This window comes from Balaenoptera acutorostrata, chromosome 3, assembly GCF_949987535.1.
Source record: "Balaenoptera acutorostrata chromosome 3, mBalAcu1.1, whole genome shotgun sequence".
Lineage (NCBI taxonomy): Eukaryota > Metazoa > Chordata > Mammalia > Artiodactyla > Balaenopteridae > Balaenoptera > Balaenoptera acutorostrata.
In genome coordinates, this window is record NC_080066.1 from 134,557,194 (window position 1) to 134,573,252 (window position 16,059).

General features: G+C 39.2%; 1 protein-coding gene across 1 annotated transcript; it reads left to right on the forward strand.

Annotated features, from left to right (window-relative positions):
• Positions 1–296: 296 nt before the first annotated feature.
• CDKN3 (cyclin dependent kinase inhibitor 3) lies at positions 297–15,149 on the forward strand. The gene is made up of 8 exons (XM_007192880.2): positions 297–410; positions 2,794–2,876; positions 4,174–4,229; positions 4,726–4,770; positions 7,154–7,376; positions 11,600–11,631; positions 13,330–13,433; positions 14,914–15,149. Exons 1-8 carry the CDS (start codon positions 402–404, stop codon positions 14,998–15,000), a joined length of 639 nt encoding a protein of 212 aa, XP_007192942.1. The 5' UTR covers positions 297–401; the 3' UTR covers positions 15,001–15,149.
• The last annotated feature ends 910 nt before the right edge of the window (positions 15,150–16,059 follow it).

A 16,059-nucleotide genomic window follows, 5' to 3' on the forward strand; every position in this document is an offset into this window, starting at 1 on the left:
TACCACTTCGGATCCTGCCACGAGAAAGTACCGCTTTCCAACATCCCCACAGCGCTAGGGCGGCCTTTAGAAGATATCGCTCCGCCCCTCTCCCCGCCCCACCCCGCTCCCAACCGGGGGTAGGAGGGCGCCCTCCCAGCCAATCAACACTCAGCAGGGCCCTCCTCCCGCGCGTGTTTCGAAGGCCCCCTAGGAACCAATGAGCGGTTAGAGGCCGAGCCAGGGCAACGGAGTAAGAAACAGGGATAGTGTCCGATTGGTTCCAAGAAGAAGCCTCGCCCCACCTCACAGAAGGATGTACCAATGAGCTGAGCGGAGGGGCAGACGGCGCGGGGCGGAGGCTGAGACGCTGGTGCTGCCCGAGGGAGGAGGAAGCCGGTCTGGATGTTGGGCGGCCAGTTATGAAGCCGGTGAGTGGGGCCGGGGATTGGAGGAACAGAGCCGCAGGCATGGGAGCGGTCCCGAGGCCAGTTATTGAGCCCCGGGACAGCCCCAGCCTGGTCGCGACACGACTCGCGCAGTAACCGTCCAGGGAAGGGGAGGTGGCGCTTCCCGGGACCTGCGAGAAGGATGGCAGCGAAGGAACAGGGTCGGAGGCGGGCGAGGGGAAGACGGACATTCGCTGTGCGCCTGTTGTGGGCTGTGAGCTGTCGCATGCGGGGTCTCCTAAGCCTCACGACAGCCCTGCCAGAGAGGGCTGAACCCCGTTTTACGAAGGAACTGAGGCATAGAGAGCTTAAGTGTCTCCGTGCATCATTCAGCCTGATACCCCACCAGCCCCAAAGCATATCCTGGGATGCCCTGGGCCCCCTGGGGAGCAATCCTCTCCGCGGACGGGGAAATCTTCCTGAAAGATGACTAACACCCCCCGCTTGTGGTGTGTCACCACGGCCAACATCCCACGGGGCCACCTGGCACTGCGTCCCTTTCCCTTCGAGTTAAGAATCTCTGGGCTTGGGGAAGCGGAAACATCCAACTCTGTTAGGATTTGTAAAGCTCGCTGGGAGAGCCTGAGTGAATGGGCCACACAAACTGAAACTCTGGAATCATCAAAACTGCCTTAAAGGAAAAGAAAGAAAAAACAGGCTTAAGGAGCTGAAGCCCCACCTGACTCAAATCACCTACCACCAGAGCTGACAACCTGTTGAAGGGACTCCATTTGAGTTGAGTTGATAATAATAATACGGATAGATCCAAAGCAACTCAAATCCATGGCCTAAATTGGCTCTGTAAAGTGATCTGGTAGTTACAAACAAGACCATTATAGAATAGAATATAGCTTCAGAGCTAGAAAAGACATTAGGCGGTTACACTTGCTAATCCCCATATTTCCATGTGGAGGGACATCAGCTGTCCTTCACTCCTGGCCTCTTTCTACACTTGTCCCCAGAAGGGGAAGAGTGAGTGATCTGATCTCTGAGTTTGGGAGGAACTGGACACAAGTAGCTCAGCCCTTCCTTCCCTTCTCTTTGCAGAGAGTACCATCTGGGGTGCTCTCTGCCACAGGGGAGCCATGGGTTGTCCATCACTGCCTGTGCCTGGGTGGATAAGTCCAATTCTGGAGTGAAGAATTGACAAGCCCACTTGACCTCAGCTTTAAAGCCACATCCTCCATCCTCCATCTGACACGCAGTAATAAAACTGATATATTGATCTCCATTTGCCTCTCCATTGTCTCATCCCTCAGTTGGTTCCAACTAGGAAGTAGAAGAAAGGTGTGTTTTTTATTGGTCCTATAACACATCTTCCATGTAGCAATGCTTCCCACGTGATTTTCAACTCCTTAGATCAGCACACAAAGTTCATCTCAGTCTCTCTAGTCCAGTGATTCACAAAGTTAAGGACATGTTATTCTACCTATACTCCCCACTCACCCACCAACCAAATTGCTAGGCTGTTTGGGGGTTATTTATTGAGAAATGGGGTAGAGAAAACTACTTCTTTAGCTTCCTCTTCTCTGCTCTGATGTCACAGTTCCCGGATACAGTCAGCTCTCGGTGTCCGTGGATGCAGAGGACCAACTGTCCCATGTTGGTCCGTTTTATGTAAGGGACTTGAGCATCTGGGGATTTTGGAACCCGCGGTGGGGGGAGAGGTCCTGGAACCAACCAATCCACCCCCCCCCCGCGGACACCAAGGGACTATACTGTACAAAGCCCTTTCTCTTTTTGCCTTAATTGCCTTAACTTCTCTATCTGCTTAAAAACTTCCTGCTCATCGGTCAAAACCCAACTAATGGATCTGTCCTCTGTGAAGCTTTCTCCAGCTCCCTAAGCAGTCAGTCACTCCTTTGTCTGCTCTGAAGGGCATAGTGCCATTTTAGCACTTCTAACTTTTTTGAATCTATTTACACATTGTCTCTCCAATTATACTGAAGGCAGGCTATTTATTTTATGGATCTTTGCATCTCCAGAGCTTGGCAAATGAAGGTGTCCAAGAAGTGTTTGTGAATGAATGAATGAATAAATCTCCTCACTTTATAGTTTTGGAAAACTGAGATCCAGTAGAAACTGACATCGCTTGTCCAAGTTTATACAGTAAGTGGCAGAGCCAAGACCAGAAGACAGGTTTCTTGGTTCCCAATCCAACACTCTTTTCCACTACATGGGGCTGTAATTATTAATAGGACAGTAAACAGCAATAGCTTATTATTGATATCGCTGATCTCTCTGATATTCCAGGTTGAGTAAATTGCAAATATGCATCAGTTTGTCTTTAAGCAAGGATCAGCTATACTAAAACTATATGTAAATATTCTTTACAATTATTTAACATAACTGATTTCTTTTGAAGCCTAGTTCAGTGCAAACAAGTGAGTTTGACTCATCAGACGAAGAGCCTATTGAAGATGAACAGACTCCAATTCAGATATCATGGTATGTTAACCTTTCTGATCAATGATGAGCTAAAATATTTGATGGGTACATAATAATCTTTGTAGAATTTAGTCTACATATTGAAAATGATTCTCTTCTGCTGATTATATAATTCTTATCTTTCTTATCTATGGTAGAATAAAGCTTTTTTGGGGGGGTAGGGGGAGTGTGGTGGGAGTTCCTTCCTTATACATTGAGAAAACCATAGTAGAAACAAGGAGTTAAGATTGGAATGATCTCCCATTTAGTACCAAAACCTTCTTATTCTTTTACGACAAAAGAATAGTGTACCAAACGTAGGATGAGATATCCTATGTTATCATTTATTCCAGTCCTAGAACTACTTGCCACAATGATGCATCTATCAGCAGACCCTGTTTAAGATAAAAGCCACATCACCATAGATACAATAACAAAAACAAATGTTTTTATATAAAATCAACTTCTGAATTTTGGCAGTGACTTACGGTTACAGCAGGTTCTCTACAATCCCTGTAAGTGTAATAATCTCTCTCTTTAAGCACTGACCCTGCCGTAGGAAGAGAAAAAAAGTGTTGTCCCTATAGTTCTTTTGTTCTGCCATCAAATAGCAATTAACTTTCATTTCCCCTTCTAAGCCCCCTTCGAACTCAAAAACTCATCTAATTTTCAAAGTCAGGTGGTATTTATACAATGCCCCATATTTTCCTCTAAATGCATCTTCTGTTTTGCAGACAAGGTGAGCCTCTGCCCGCTTTGTCCCCAAGTACTGCAAATTGGGAATAGGATTTCTTGAAATTATTTCATTTTAACCAAAATCCATTACAACAAAGAATAGGTAGCCTGTGGGTTTTATTCTATGAAATTGTGTCTGTTTAAGGAAGTCCTATAAAGAAATCTTAAAATAGTAATTTCGAATGAATGCTGGAGATGAAATTGTCAGATGGTCATTTGCCAGCTTATTTCCTAAGGTTACTAACACAAAATATCTCAGGTAACAAACCACAGGGTAACTTAAGTACACTTTATACTAGCTGTAAGCAACCTAGGCATTACTATCTTTAAGTTAGTTTAAGTTAGCTTGCCACTTTTAAGACTTAAATTGCAACAAAGCAAATGATAAGTTCCTATTTTAAAACTCCTAGTCTTTCTAAGCCTTTTTGTGACCAATACATTGATATTTCACTATGAATTTTTGTTTTGTGACTGCTGTAAAACTTTAAAACACCTTCATTTAGTGGCAGGCACACACGTTTGTATAAATGTCCATCTATAACTTTAAATTGAACTAAACTTGATAACGTTTTATTCCTTTCAGGCTACCCCTGTCACGAGTGAATTGTTCTCAATTTCTTGGTTTATGTGCTCTTCCAGGTAGGTGACACTATTGATATATTAGAAATTATTTTTTATATAATTCTCTGTACTGAGCAGTAAGAGAATTTCACAGACTATCAGCATAAGAACTCAGTTCTGGAAACCCTCTTGGTGGGCTGTAGATAAAGGCACATAGACCCAGTCTTCAACCCTTCCACATCCACATTCACAGTTCTGCATTTCTGATTTACCTATTTTAATAAAATGTAACACAGGGGTACAATGTGAGGCTAAGGACTACAGCCAGGTACTTGTTACAGAAAGGACACAGAATAAAGAATCCTTGGATTAAGAGTTCCTTCAGCTGGGATCTATGAATCCCTGGAATTATATTCCTAAGAATATAAGAAATTTAAATTCCCATTCAGAATGGAATTGAAGCATATAAATGATCACGTGTAATGACTTTCTACAGTAGCTATATATGTGTTTAATATACTTGTTATTTATGACCAGAAACTGACTCTTTCACTTGCCTTGTTACTACTTACAGGTTGTAAATTTAAAGATGTTAGAAGAAATATCCAAAAAGATACAGGTAGGTGTAATATGACAGAACCATCTTAATAGGTTCTTAAAAAATAATACTAAAAATCTCTTTGTCAAAAAGAACAAACGGTAGTCTCTTCTGAATTTTCCAAAAAAATGTTTGGTATTTCATGAAGTTTCAAGCTATAGACTTATTCTAATATGTGAAGAGGTATTTGTGAAGGGCAAAGAAGACTCATCATTTACTAAACATAGTGTTGCTTTTCACTGATTGTTGTAGTTCTATACATAAAAACTGCATTTGTGTTACAATGTATAAGTTGGAGGGGGAAAAGTATGTAAATAGAAAGCTGACATTGCACTGCCCAGATCTTTGAACATACTGTTCTTTGCAAACTTGACTGTGATACTGGAAATTAAGCCTGAGGTGGGAACCCAGAGGTAGTATTGAAATTGTCCATCCCACATAGAAAATTTACAGAACCAGTGTCTAGGTGGAAAAGATGGAATAGGGTCTGATCTCTACATGCCCAAGGGTGTTCTTAGCCTCAAGTCTAATAATCCTACAAATATCCTGATAATCTGTCCCAATTTGGAATTTATATATTGTATGATACTAACAAATTTAGACTTTCAAAATATTTTATTCTGGTTGGCCTGGAATGTCTCAAGCCTAATAGTCCTACCAATGTCCTTATGATAAACCAATACAAAAATGTATATATTGTTTGATTCTGACCACTATAGATTTTATAAATCTTAAAATTCTGTCCTAGTTATCCTAGAATATCAATTTGCTAATATACTTTCTTTAATTTACCTGCCAGAAAAGACTTAAAAGACTAATAGATTAGTTGACCCTTGCAGTATTTGTAAAGATTTTTTGCTCTAGAGATACCCACCATGGTAGGAATTTCCATCTGGAGAACATTCAGTTATGAGCAAAATATCATTTAAATCATTGGTTCAAGAACCAATCTTGCACATTTTGGAAAGCCCTATTCATTTAGTCTCTTCTGTAAAAGGAGTTTCCAATTTTTTACCAAACCTCTTTTTTCTTCCAATGAAATCTTAAATGGAATCCAATACACAAAATAGATGACAGTGTCTGAAGGGGGAGACCTAGACTCTCCCGGCAGCACTTCCTGTGTCCGTCCTCAGAGTCCTTTCTGGGAAAGTTGAAATCTACTATATAATAGAAATTATTCAATGCGTGCAAGAGGCAAATAGGAAATTACCTACTGTCTTAAAAATGGTTACAGATGTCAACTGCAAGTTAAACCCTTTTACAAGTACAAAAGCATAATAGTATTATCTAGAGCAGCACTGTCCAACAGAAACATATTGGAAGCCACAAATAGAAGCCATATATATACTTTTGACATTTTCTAGGGGCCACATTTAAAAAGTAAAAACAGGTAAAATTAATTTTAGTAACATACTTGATTTAACCTCATATAGGCTAAATAGTATCGTTTCAATGGGTTTTAAGTATAAAACAAATTATTGAGATAGGAGTTTTTTGGTACTTGGTCTTTGAAATCAGATACGTATTTTACATTTACAATACATCTCAGTTTGGACTAGCCATATTTCGAGTACAGGTTTAGAGTTTCATGATGAAAAGTACTTTGTACTTAAATAGCTAAATGTCCTAGGATTTAGTGGGTGGGGAGAGAAAAAGGGGAATCAGATGAGTCAGAATTATTCATTATGAACCAAATGCTCTGTAGTGAATATTGCCCTAAGGAAGCTCCAGTGAACAGAATGGCCTGCAGTACTCTCGCTTGGTTCATGTCATTATACTGAAATTCGCTAAGTCACATAATTTTCATACAGCTAATGCTTTATTTCCTAGAAACCTAGTCCATAACATTAAATACATAATGGTGTGGTACAGTGCAAATATAGGTGACAATACAAGAGCTCTGGCACCATGGCTATGCTGGAGATTTTATATACAGTGCTTAGGGTAAAACAACATAACAGAGACTTGTACACAGCAAACACCATTGATTTGGTGAGAAGAAAATGGGAAAAAATGTGCTATCATTCCTTCTTATTTTGAAATATTAGGTGTTTTACAGTTTATTTTAAAGCAGTATTTACTGTAAAAAAAAAATATTTTTTTCAAAACAGCAATATAATGGATGTCTTAAAATCCAGTAAAAAAACACTTTGACTTATAAAGTCAGGTTTCATTTTAATAACCTTTTGGTTCAGATGTTTCTAATTACTATTTTGTGCTTAGTGACTTGGTTTTTACCCTAGTTTGAAGACAGATCAGTATTGTTTTAGATTATCAATGAGCACTTCAAAGGTTATCGTTTGTTTGGCTTAAGGAACTTAACTCCATATTTTCCCTCCTGACTGTATTTAAATTTGTAATGTTTTGTCCATGTGTGTCCTTGTGTATCTTGGTCTATTGGCAGAAGAACTAAAGAGCTATGGTATACAAGACATATTTGTTTTCTGCACCAGAGGGGAACTGTCAAAATATAGAGTTCCAAACCTTGTGGACCTCTACCATCAGTGTGGAATTATCACTCATCATCATCCGATTCCATTTGGAGGGACTCCTGACATAGCCAGCTGCTGTGACATAATGGAGGAGCTTGAAATCTGCCTTAAAAATAACCGAAAAACCTTAATACAGTATGTTTTCCTTTTCTCCATATATTACATGAAAAACGTCCCAGTCAAAATGATTTCTCAAATTATTGCATCCTTATGCAGTTATTACCTACCTTATAGTTTGTTGCAAGGATCAAAAGGAGATAGTACATGAAAAGTACTAGCACCATGCCTGGCACAGAGCAAGCACTCAGATATTTGCCATTATTACTTTTGAAGAGTAAGGACAATAAATGAGTAGATTAGGAAATTTTTAGGATAGGGTAACAGGCTTTTTTTTTTTCTTTCTTTCCTTTTGTCTTAGACCTTTACTCATAATTTTGGGACCTTCTCCTTCCCAAAAAGGTGAGGGCATCATTCTTGTTATGTAACACCATACCTACTGGTCGGCCTTTCGGTTGTTTAGTTTCTTCCAACAGCAAGAAAGTCCATTTTTTAAAAATTAGCAGCAAAGGAATTATCCCTAAGCAATGAGCAATCCTAAAAACAGGACTTGAAAATTATATTTGATGATATGAATTTGCTACCTGAATGAAGGAGGGACTCTCATCATTTGTCAGTGGCTGTAAATAAGCTGCTGGTATGAAAGTTTAAAACAAAAGAAAACGGATTAAGGGGAGAAAATGAGGAGAAAAGAAAAAAGTAGCTTGGAGAAAGGAAGAAGAAAGTGACAATCAGCAGTAGACAGCAGCATTGGAAAGACTCTTAGTGGTGCCAGGGAAAGGAACATTAGTTACACCAGAAGTGAGACCCACAGAGCAGAGGGGAGCCGGCCACAAGGAGAAAACTGTAGACTTATTCTAATATGTGAGGAGGTATTTGTGAAGAGCAAAGAGAACTCATCATTTACTAAACATAGGTCTTTGTGCTTATTGGGGTTTTTTTGGTTTTTGGGGTGTCTTTTTGTTTGTTTGTTTTTTGCATCCTAATCTTCTTAATCCTTTCTGGAGCAAGATAGAGCATTAAGTAGTGTAATAGCTCAAAAGCTCTAAGGTCATTGCTTGGAGCTAGAAAGTATACAGACTATACCAAATAACTGAGTAGTCTCAGGCACCTAGGAAAAGGGCAAGCCCAGCCAGCTTCTCTCTCCTTAGACCAAGAGCCCCAGGGCTTCATGCCAGTAGCTCATGTTCTGAAAGCAAACCAACCAGTACAAGGGTCTTTGGGGACACATATCTGTTTGTGACCAAAGTAAACTCTGATATAGAGAACTATCACCTGCAAAGTAGGGGAAAAAGAACTAGAAGCCATCCTACATCCTACAGTTTCCAAACTTTATAGAAACACATCATCTCTCATCTAGTACTAATTGTAGAAGCAAAATTTTAGAATAAATAGTTGCCTGTGCTAAATTTTCTGATAAATCTAAGTAAAATAGCATTAGGTGGTTAGATGGAGCTAGTGAAAAATATTTTACAATTTTTGAACCCATTTTCAAACCAATTCTGAGATTTTTTTTTTCAAACGAATCTTTGAAAGCAGGCTCTACTGAAAGATTACTAGAGATCAAACTAGCTCAGTTTAGAAAAGCTGAACAAAATCTACTCTAGCAACTTCTAGCAAACCAAATGCTCTGGTGTTTGAACACAAACAGAATGGAAAGGTGGATGGGCAATCTTGCATATGTCAAATGCTTCAGGCTCCCATAAAATAAAGCATCTGATGACTGGAAATTTTCATTGTCCTAGAGCTTTCAAAGGTGTTCCTACAGTGACTAATGTTTGTTTGGACAAAGACGATTTTCTATCCTTTCTACTATCTTTGGGTGCCCACACTGCTAGACAGCTCTAGAGTTTACCCCTCAGGAACAGGGTCTGGTACATTTTTTTCCCTGTTCTGTTGTCTGTCCTCCCTGGACATTTTTGTTCCTTTATAAAGTCAGTGAACACTGCTCGCCTATTTTGTTACATCATTTCCTGCGGCTGTTGTAACAAAGGACCACAAACTGGGTCGCTTAAAAAACAGAATTTTATTCCCACCCAGTTCTAGTGGCTAGAAGTCCAAAATCAAGGTGTCAGCAGGGCTATCTTCAGTCAGAAACCCTGGATAGAGTCCTTCCTCAAATCTTCCTAGCTTCTGGTGGTGGCCGGCAATCCTTGGCATTCTTTGGCTTATGGCTGCATCACTCCCCTCTGCCTCTGTCATCACATGATTCTCCCTGTGTGTCTGTGTTTTCATATGGTGTTTCCTATTATAAGGACACCAGTCATATTGGATTAGGACCCACCCTAATGACCTCATCTTAACTTGATTATATCTGCAAAGACCCTATTTTCAAATAAGGTCACATGCACAGTACCAGCGATTAGGTACATATCTTTTTAGGGGGGCACAGTTCAACCCATAACACCTACTGTGTATGAAACATTGTGAATATAAAATACACACTCTAGACACAGTCCCCACCCTCAAGGAACCCACAGCCAACGACACTATCATGTAAGTGTAATAATACTCAAAACAGGTGTATACGAGGCAGTACATAGGATGGCAGTGGTTCCTATGGGGGCACAGAGGCATTTCAGAAGTTGAAATTTGAGCTAGGTTTTGAAGGATGAGTAGGAATCAAACAGGGGAGGAAAGATAAAGCTAGCAAGATATAAAGTAGTAAGGCTTCCCTGGTGGCGCAGTGGTTGAGAGTCTGCCTGCCAATGCAGGGGACACGGGTTCGGGCCCTGGTCTGGGAAGATCCCACATGCCGCGGAGCAACTGGGCCTGTGAGCCACAATTACTGAGCCTGCGCGTCTGGAGCCTGTGCTCCGCAACAAGAGGCCACAATAGTGAGAGGCCCGCGCACCGCGATGAAGAGTGGCCCCCGCTCGCCACAACTAGAGAAAGCCCTCGCACAGAAACGAAGACCCAACACAGCCATAAATAAATTAATTAATTAATTTAAAAAAAAGATATAAAGTGGTAATCTTTTTTTTTTTGGCTGCATTGGGTCTTCGTTGCTGCACGTGGGCTTTCTGTAGTTGTGGTGAGCGGGGGCTACTCTTCATTGCGGTGCGTGGGCTTCTCATTGCAGTGGCTTCTCTTGTTGTGGAGCACGGGCTTTAGAGCGCAGGCTCAGTAGTTGTGGCGCACGGGCTTAGTTGCTCCGCGCCACGTGGGATATTCCCAGACCAGGGATCGAACCTATGTCCCCTGCATTGGCAGGCGGATTCTCAACCACTGCGCCACCAGGGAAGTCCCAAAAGTGGTACACCTTAATCTTGAAGAAAGCCACTAAAATGTTCTACCTCTCTCTACCTTTATACAGTAGAGCCTCGTCTCTGAAACAGGCCTACAGCTGGGACACTTTGTAGAAAGCAAGTTCATCAGTTATCCAGGGGTCAGTACCTGTTTGGTCCTCTGTTTCACATCCTATCACAAGACATGTATCTACAGCTCCATCTACAAATACACCACAGTAACTGATACTCATAATGAGTTGTCAGCACTGAATTAGGATCAGTACACCCTCTGAGAAAGGAAGTATGGAATACACTTCTTTAGGATCTTTGAAACTGATTAAAGTGAATGGTTTTATTGCTTAAGAATCAGTCCTTGTTTTTCTAGAAAATCCAGTTATGCAGAACTGCTCATTTCTTCACAATGCTACATAATAGCAGCTAACGTTCATTTACTTCTTACTCTGTGCCAAGCTCTGTTGTGAGCTTTACAAATGTTATCTCATTCAGTCCTCACTGTGACATAGGTACCGTTGCTGGCCCCATCTTATAGGTGAAAAGGCTGAGGCCCAGAGAGGTTAAATAACTTAGGTTCACACATCTAATAAGTGACAGATTCAGGATTCAACCCCAGGCGGTGCGGCTCCAGAGCCCAGGCTTTAAACCTCTAGGATACACTGCCTCTTTACTCTTTCTAGATGAACGAAGAATTATCATACGGACCTGTCCCATAACCACTAAGGTTTCGTTTAGAGAAAAATTAAGTGGCAGTTGGTAAAAGTAGTCTGATTTCTATCAATTTAGTAACATGTTCCACTCCTCAGATGTTTAAAGAGGTCAATAAAAAGGCCCTGCCTTCTTTGTTCCTTATAGGTGTACGGAATACCTCCCAACAAACAAATAAGCACACTTTGCTCTTGATTGATTTATTCGAAAATATTTATTAATCTCTCGGTACAAGGCACTGTGCTAGGCATTAGAGTAGGAATAGAAGGCAGAAAGAGCAAGTCTCTGGTTGTAATTGTTGGGATGGAATGAAAATGTACAAACTTCAAAACTGTACTTCCCTTTCAGCTGTTATGGAGGACTTGGGAGATCTTGTCTTGGTAAGAAATATATTTCTATTATTCAGTTTGTTTTTTTTTAACCTCGAAGTATGAAAACTCGTGTTTCTGGGCCATATGCTCACTTTGTATGAAAATGAGACAAAACACAATATATGTCTGCTAAGACCCAAAGGATTATTTAAGGACCTAAATTTGGTGTTCCCTAGAAAGGCTGGGTGGGAGTCAGAGGTATTTTCAGCACTGTTTTGGAGGATTCTACAAAACATCATTTACAGGTCTTAGCACCTGCATTCTTGTGTTTTGTTTTGTTTTCTAATGTTCTCCCTTTGCAGGTGTTGTTAAGATATTGACAGTAACTTCTAAATAATATCCATGGGTAACATAAGCATAAAAACAAAGTTATATATGTTAACTTTAAACTTTTAAAAAATGTATTGGGGGGAAAGAAAACAGCTAATGAAATACCACAGTGGGAGTAAGAGTTATTCCTTTTAGTGTTGGACAATAGCAAAATTACAAAGTTTTGTGTTTTAAAGACATTATCAAAATGAAAAGACAACCCACAGAATGGAAAAAAAAATACTTGCAAAACCATATATCTGATAAAGGACTTACCCAGACTATATAAAGAACTCTTACAACTCAATAGTAAAAAGACAATTAAAAAATTTAAAAATGGGCAAAGGATATAAATAGACATTTCTCCAAACAAAATATACAAATGACCAATAAGTGCATGGAAGAATGCTCAATATCTTAGTCCTCGGAGAAATGCAAATCAAAACCACAGTGAGATACCACCTAACACCCATTAGGATGGCTGTTACCCAAAACATGGAGAACAAGCTTTGGAGAGGATGTAGAGAAACTGGGAGCTAAATACACTGCTGGTGGGAGTGAAAAAGGTGCAGCTGCTTCGGAAAACAGCCAGGCAGTACTTCCTCAAACAGTTACACACTGAGTGACCATACGATCCAGCCATTTCACTCCTAGCCATACACCCCAAAGAAATGAAAACAGGTCCAGACAAAACCTGTGCACTAACACTTAGAGCCACATTATTCATAATAGCCAAAAAATGGAAACAACCTAAATGTCCATCAGCTGACAAATGGATAAACAAAATGTGTAGCCATACAATGGAATATTATTCACCCATAAAAAGGAATGAAGTACTGATACGTGCCACAATGTGTACGAACCTTAAACACATTATGCTAAGTGAAAGAAGCTAGTCACAAAAGACCACGTATGATTCCATATATATGAAATGTCTAGAACAGGCAAATCCATAAGGACAGAAAGTAAATTAATGGTTGCTTAGGGGAGGGGTGATGGGTGATAGAGGGATGATAACAAAAGTATACAGGGTTTCTTTCTGAGGTGATGAAAATCTTCTAAAACTGACTGTGGTGATGGCTGCATTTAACTGTGAATACACTAAAGTCCACTAAATTGTGCACTTTAAACGAATGAATTGTATGTGAATTATAATAACTCAATAAAGCTGTTTAAAAAAAAAATGAAGCCAGCGTTAAATTTTAATTCAACCACAGTCATTTAAAATCATAATTTGTCAAAAACACATACTAAAAGGCCTCAGTCTTTTAATTCATTTCCCAAACTCAGTCTTCTCCACCAACAGAAGTCTGAATTAAGTATAAGCATATCATTAATTTATAATATAAGAATATATATTACACGTAGTATACAACTTTTGTCTCATGTTCTATTTAGTAGCCGCTTGTCTCCTCCTATACCTGTCTGACACAGTGTCACCGCAGCAAGCCATCGACAGCCTGAGGGAGCTGAGAGGGTCTGGAGCAATACAGACCATAAAGGTAAGGCGGGAGACCGTTCTCGTGAGGCTGTGGAGGGGGGCAGACCGTCACAGTGTTACACCTCATCCAAAGGGTAATGAAAATCCAAAGCATTCTATTTTTCATGTATCACCTGTTTATATTTTGATTTTTTTTTAATTTACATTTAAATATAACCTGGATGTCTGAAAAAGTTCAGTTTTTCAAACAAAATAATGAAAAATTTGAACTTTCCAGTTTACTCTTCCAAGATCCACTACTGTTCAGTGTTTGCCCATTCTGTCCTGGGAATGGATCCTCTCACCTGGAAAAATGAGGCAGTTACTATAAACTTGGTAGTTTCCTGGGTATATTTTTGACCAAAAAGATCTCATGAAGATCCTATTACTGTATCACCAAAACATTTAACAAAGATAGATGAATGACTATAATAGAAAAAAATGTAAAACCATGCTAATTACCCTTTGCTGTGGATAACCTAAGTGACATCGTTCACATTTACTTTCTAACACCAAAACACTGCAGTAGCAAAGCCCCAAGGATATTATTGATTTATAGCTCTGTAAAGCTAACTTGCCTTCCTTTCCCAACTACCCAGTCTCAACTTTAGGACTAAGTCTGAGGAGCGGGTTCTGAAAACAGAAGCAGCTCCCTTTATTACCTGTTTTTAACAAATGCTGCTTCAAATTCAACATGTTTCCAAGTGTCTCTTTGACACAAAACAAAATACATGGTCAGACATATGTATATGCATGTTTTACATCTTTAATCGTAGAGAGAATTAAGCCCACATTAATATGGGCTGTCAATTTATCACCTCAGCATTCTGGGGCAAATGTGCTTTTTCCATCTCTGTGCTGATGTAAGTTAGCAGTATGCAATTTCAATTTCTGAACAGTAATACAAAATGAGATTCTTGGCAGTGAGAATATCCTCTGGGCAGCTATTAAAACTCCAAATGAATTATTTATTTAAAGATTTTATTTTGCTTATCTGTTAAGATTAGTGATTTTATTTTAATATTATCTACTATGAAAATTGTTCCAAATGGATTTTATCATCACAAAAAGCAGAAAACTAAGGCTTCTGTAAATTAAGAAATAGATTTTCTTGAATACGCTGCTGTTAATTGCTGCAGAAAGTGCCCTCTCCCCTGTACTTACTCCCCAGGGGAAAATGCATTAGCAAAAAGAATATCTTCGTGTGTTTTTAATCTTATTTCCTCCTGCCAGTAAAGGGAGAAAGGATTTTAAAGATTTATAAAACATTTCTGTTATTTCATGCTACCTCCTAATTTTTAGAGATTTTTAAAACAAGTTTTTCACACTATATGTAGCTTTATTGAAAGATAAAACTTCCTCAAGATATAAATACCTCCTTATGCAAAAGGATGTAGAACTGTTTTTATCAAGTATTTTTTTGATTCTTGATTCTGACTAGTATGACTACTCTGGTAATTAGCTTTCTACAATGTATTTCAATATATCTTTACTTTTTTCAGCAATATAATTATCTTCATGAGTTCCGGGACAAACTAGCTGCACACCTATTATCAAGAGATTCACTATCAAGATCTGTATCTAGATAAAAGAATTTCAAATAGCATATATATATGACGATGGCAGAAATTTGAGTTCTCTAATATTTGTATTGAAATGAAACTACTATTGTTATCAAATTGAATGTAATGAATGTAGATGTGTATGTGCAGATATTCTTAAAGCTCTTATTGACAAATTTCATTGTGTCTCTTTCATCTTATAGGAGGTAGAAAAACTGCTATACAATTTTCCTTTTAAAAATGCACTAGCTGCTCTGATATATTTTACCTGGAGGCAATGCTGAAAAAAGCATATGGAAAAATATATATATATATTTTTTACCACACTCTTACCTCATATTATCGGTAACTACTGGGTAGCATATGACATAGTAATACATATGAATATTGGTATGAGTAGCCATGCTAAAATTATTTAAATAACTCTTACTTCTCTATTCCTTTGAAAATTTCTCCCACTGTTTTCTCTACTTCATAGACATACAAAATTGTGAGGGATCCTATGAATCATCTCGTCACCTCCCTCCCAATACCAGGTCATCCCAACAGGTGTTTATCCAGCATTTGCTGGAATTTTCCAAGATGAGGAATTCAGTGGTTCAGACAGCTGCTGTTTTTACAGCATTCATTTTTTCACCCTAGGAACTACACAGAATGAATTTAATCCCTCCTCCAAATTTATTTTATAAAAGCACTTATCTACAGATTAAGTCTCCAGTTCTCACACTCCTTCACTTCACTCTATGCTACTGAACATGTCTTTTTGTCTTTAAATTCCATGTTGAGCTACCGAAAGTAGTCATTTGTAGACAATGATCACAGAGTGAGTCAAAGTTAAGAGACCTCAGTGGTTTTACTGCTGCAGAGTGCCATGGCTTGGCTACTGGAAGTCACAAAGGTGACCAACAGTCAGAGGCACTTCCACACAAGACAAAGCAAATTTCACTACATCAAACCTTAATTTTAAATAATCATATAATTACCAAAAGTCTTACTCTCTCACTCTTCTTGCTCTGATGGACTACTTTAATTTCATTAGAGAATAAAACAATTACTAGTGCTGTTTGGGAACTTCAGAGAGCCAGC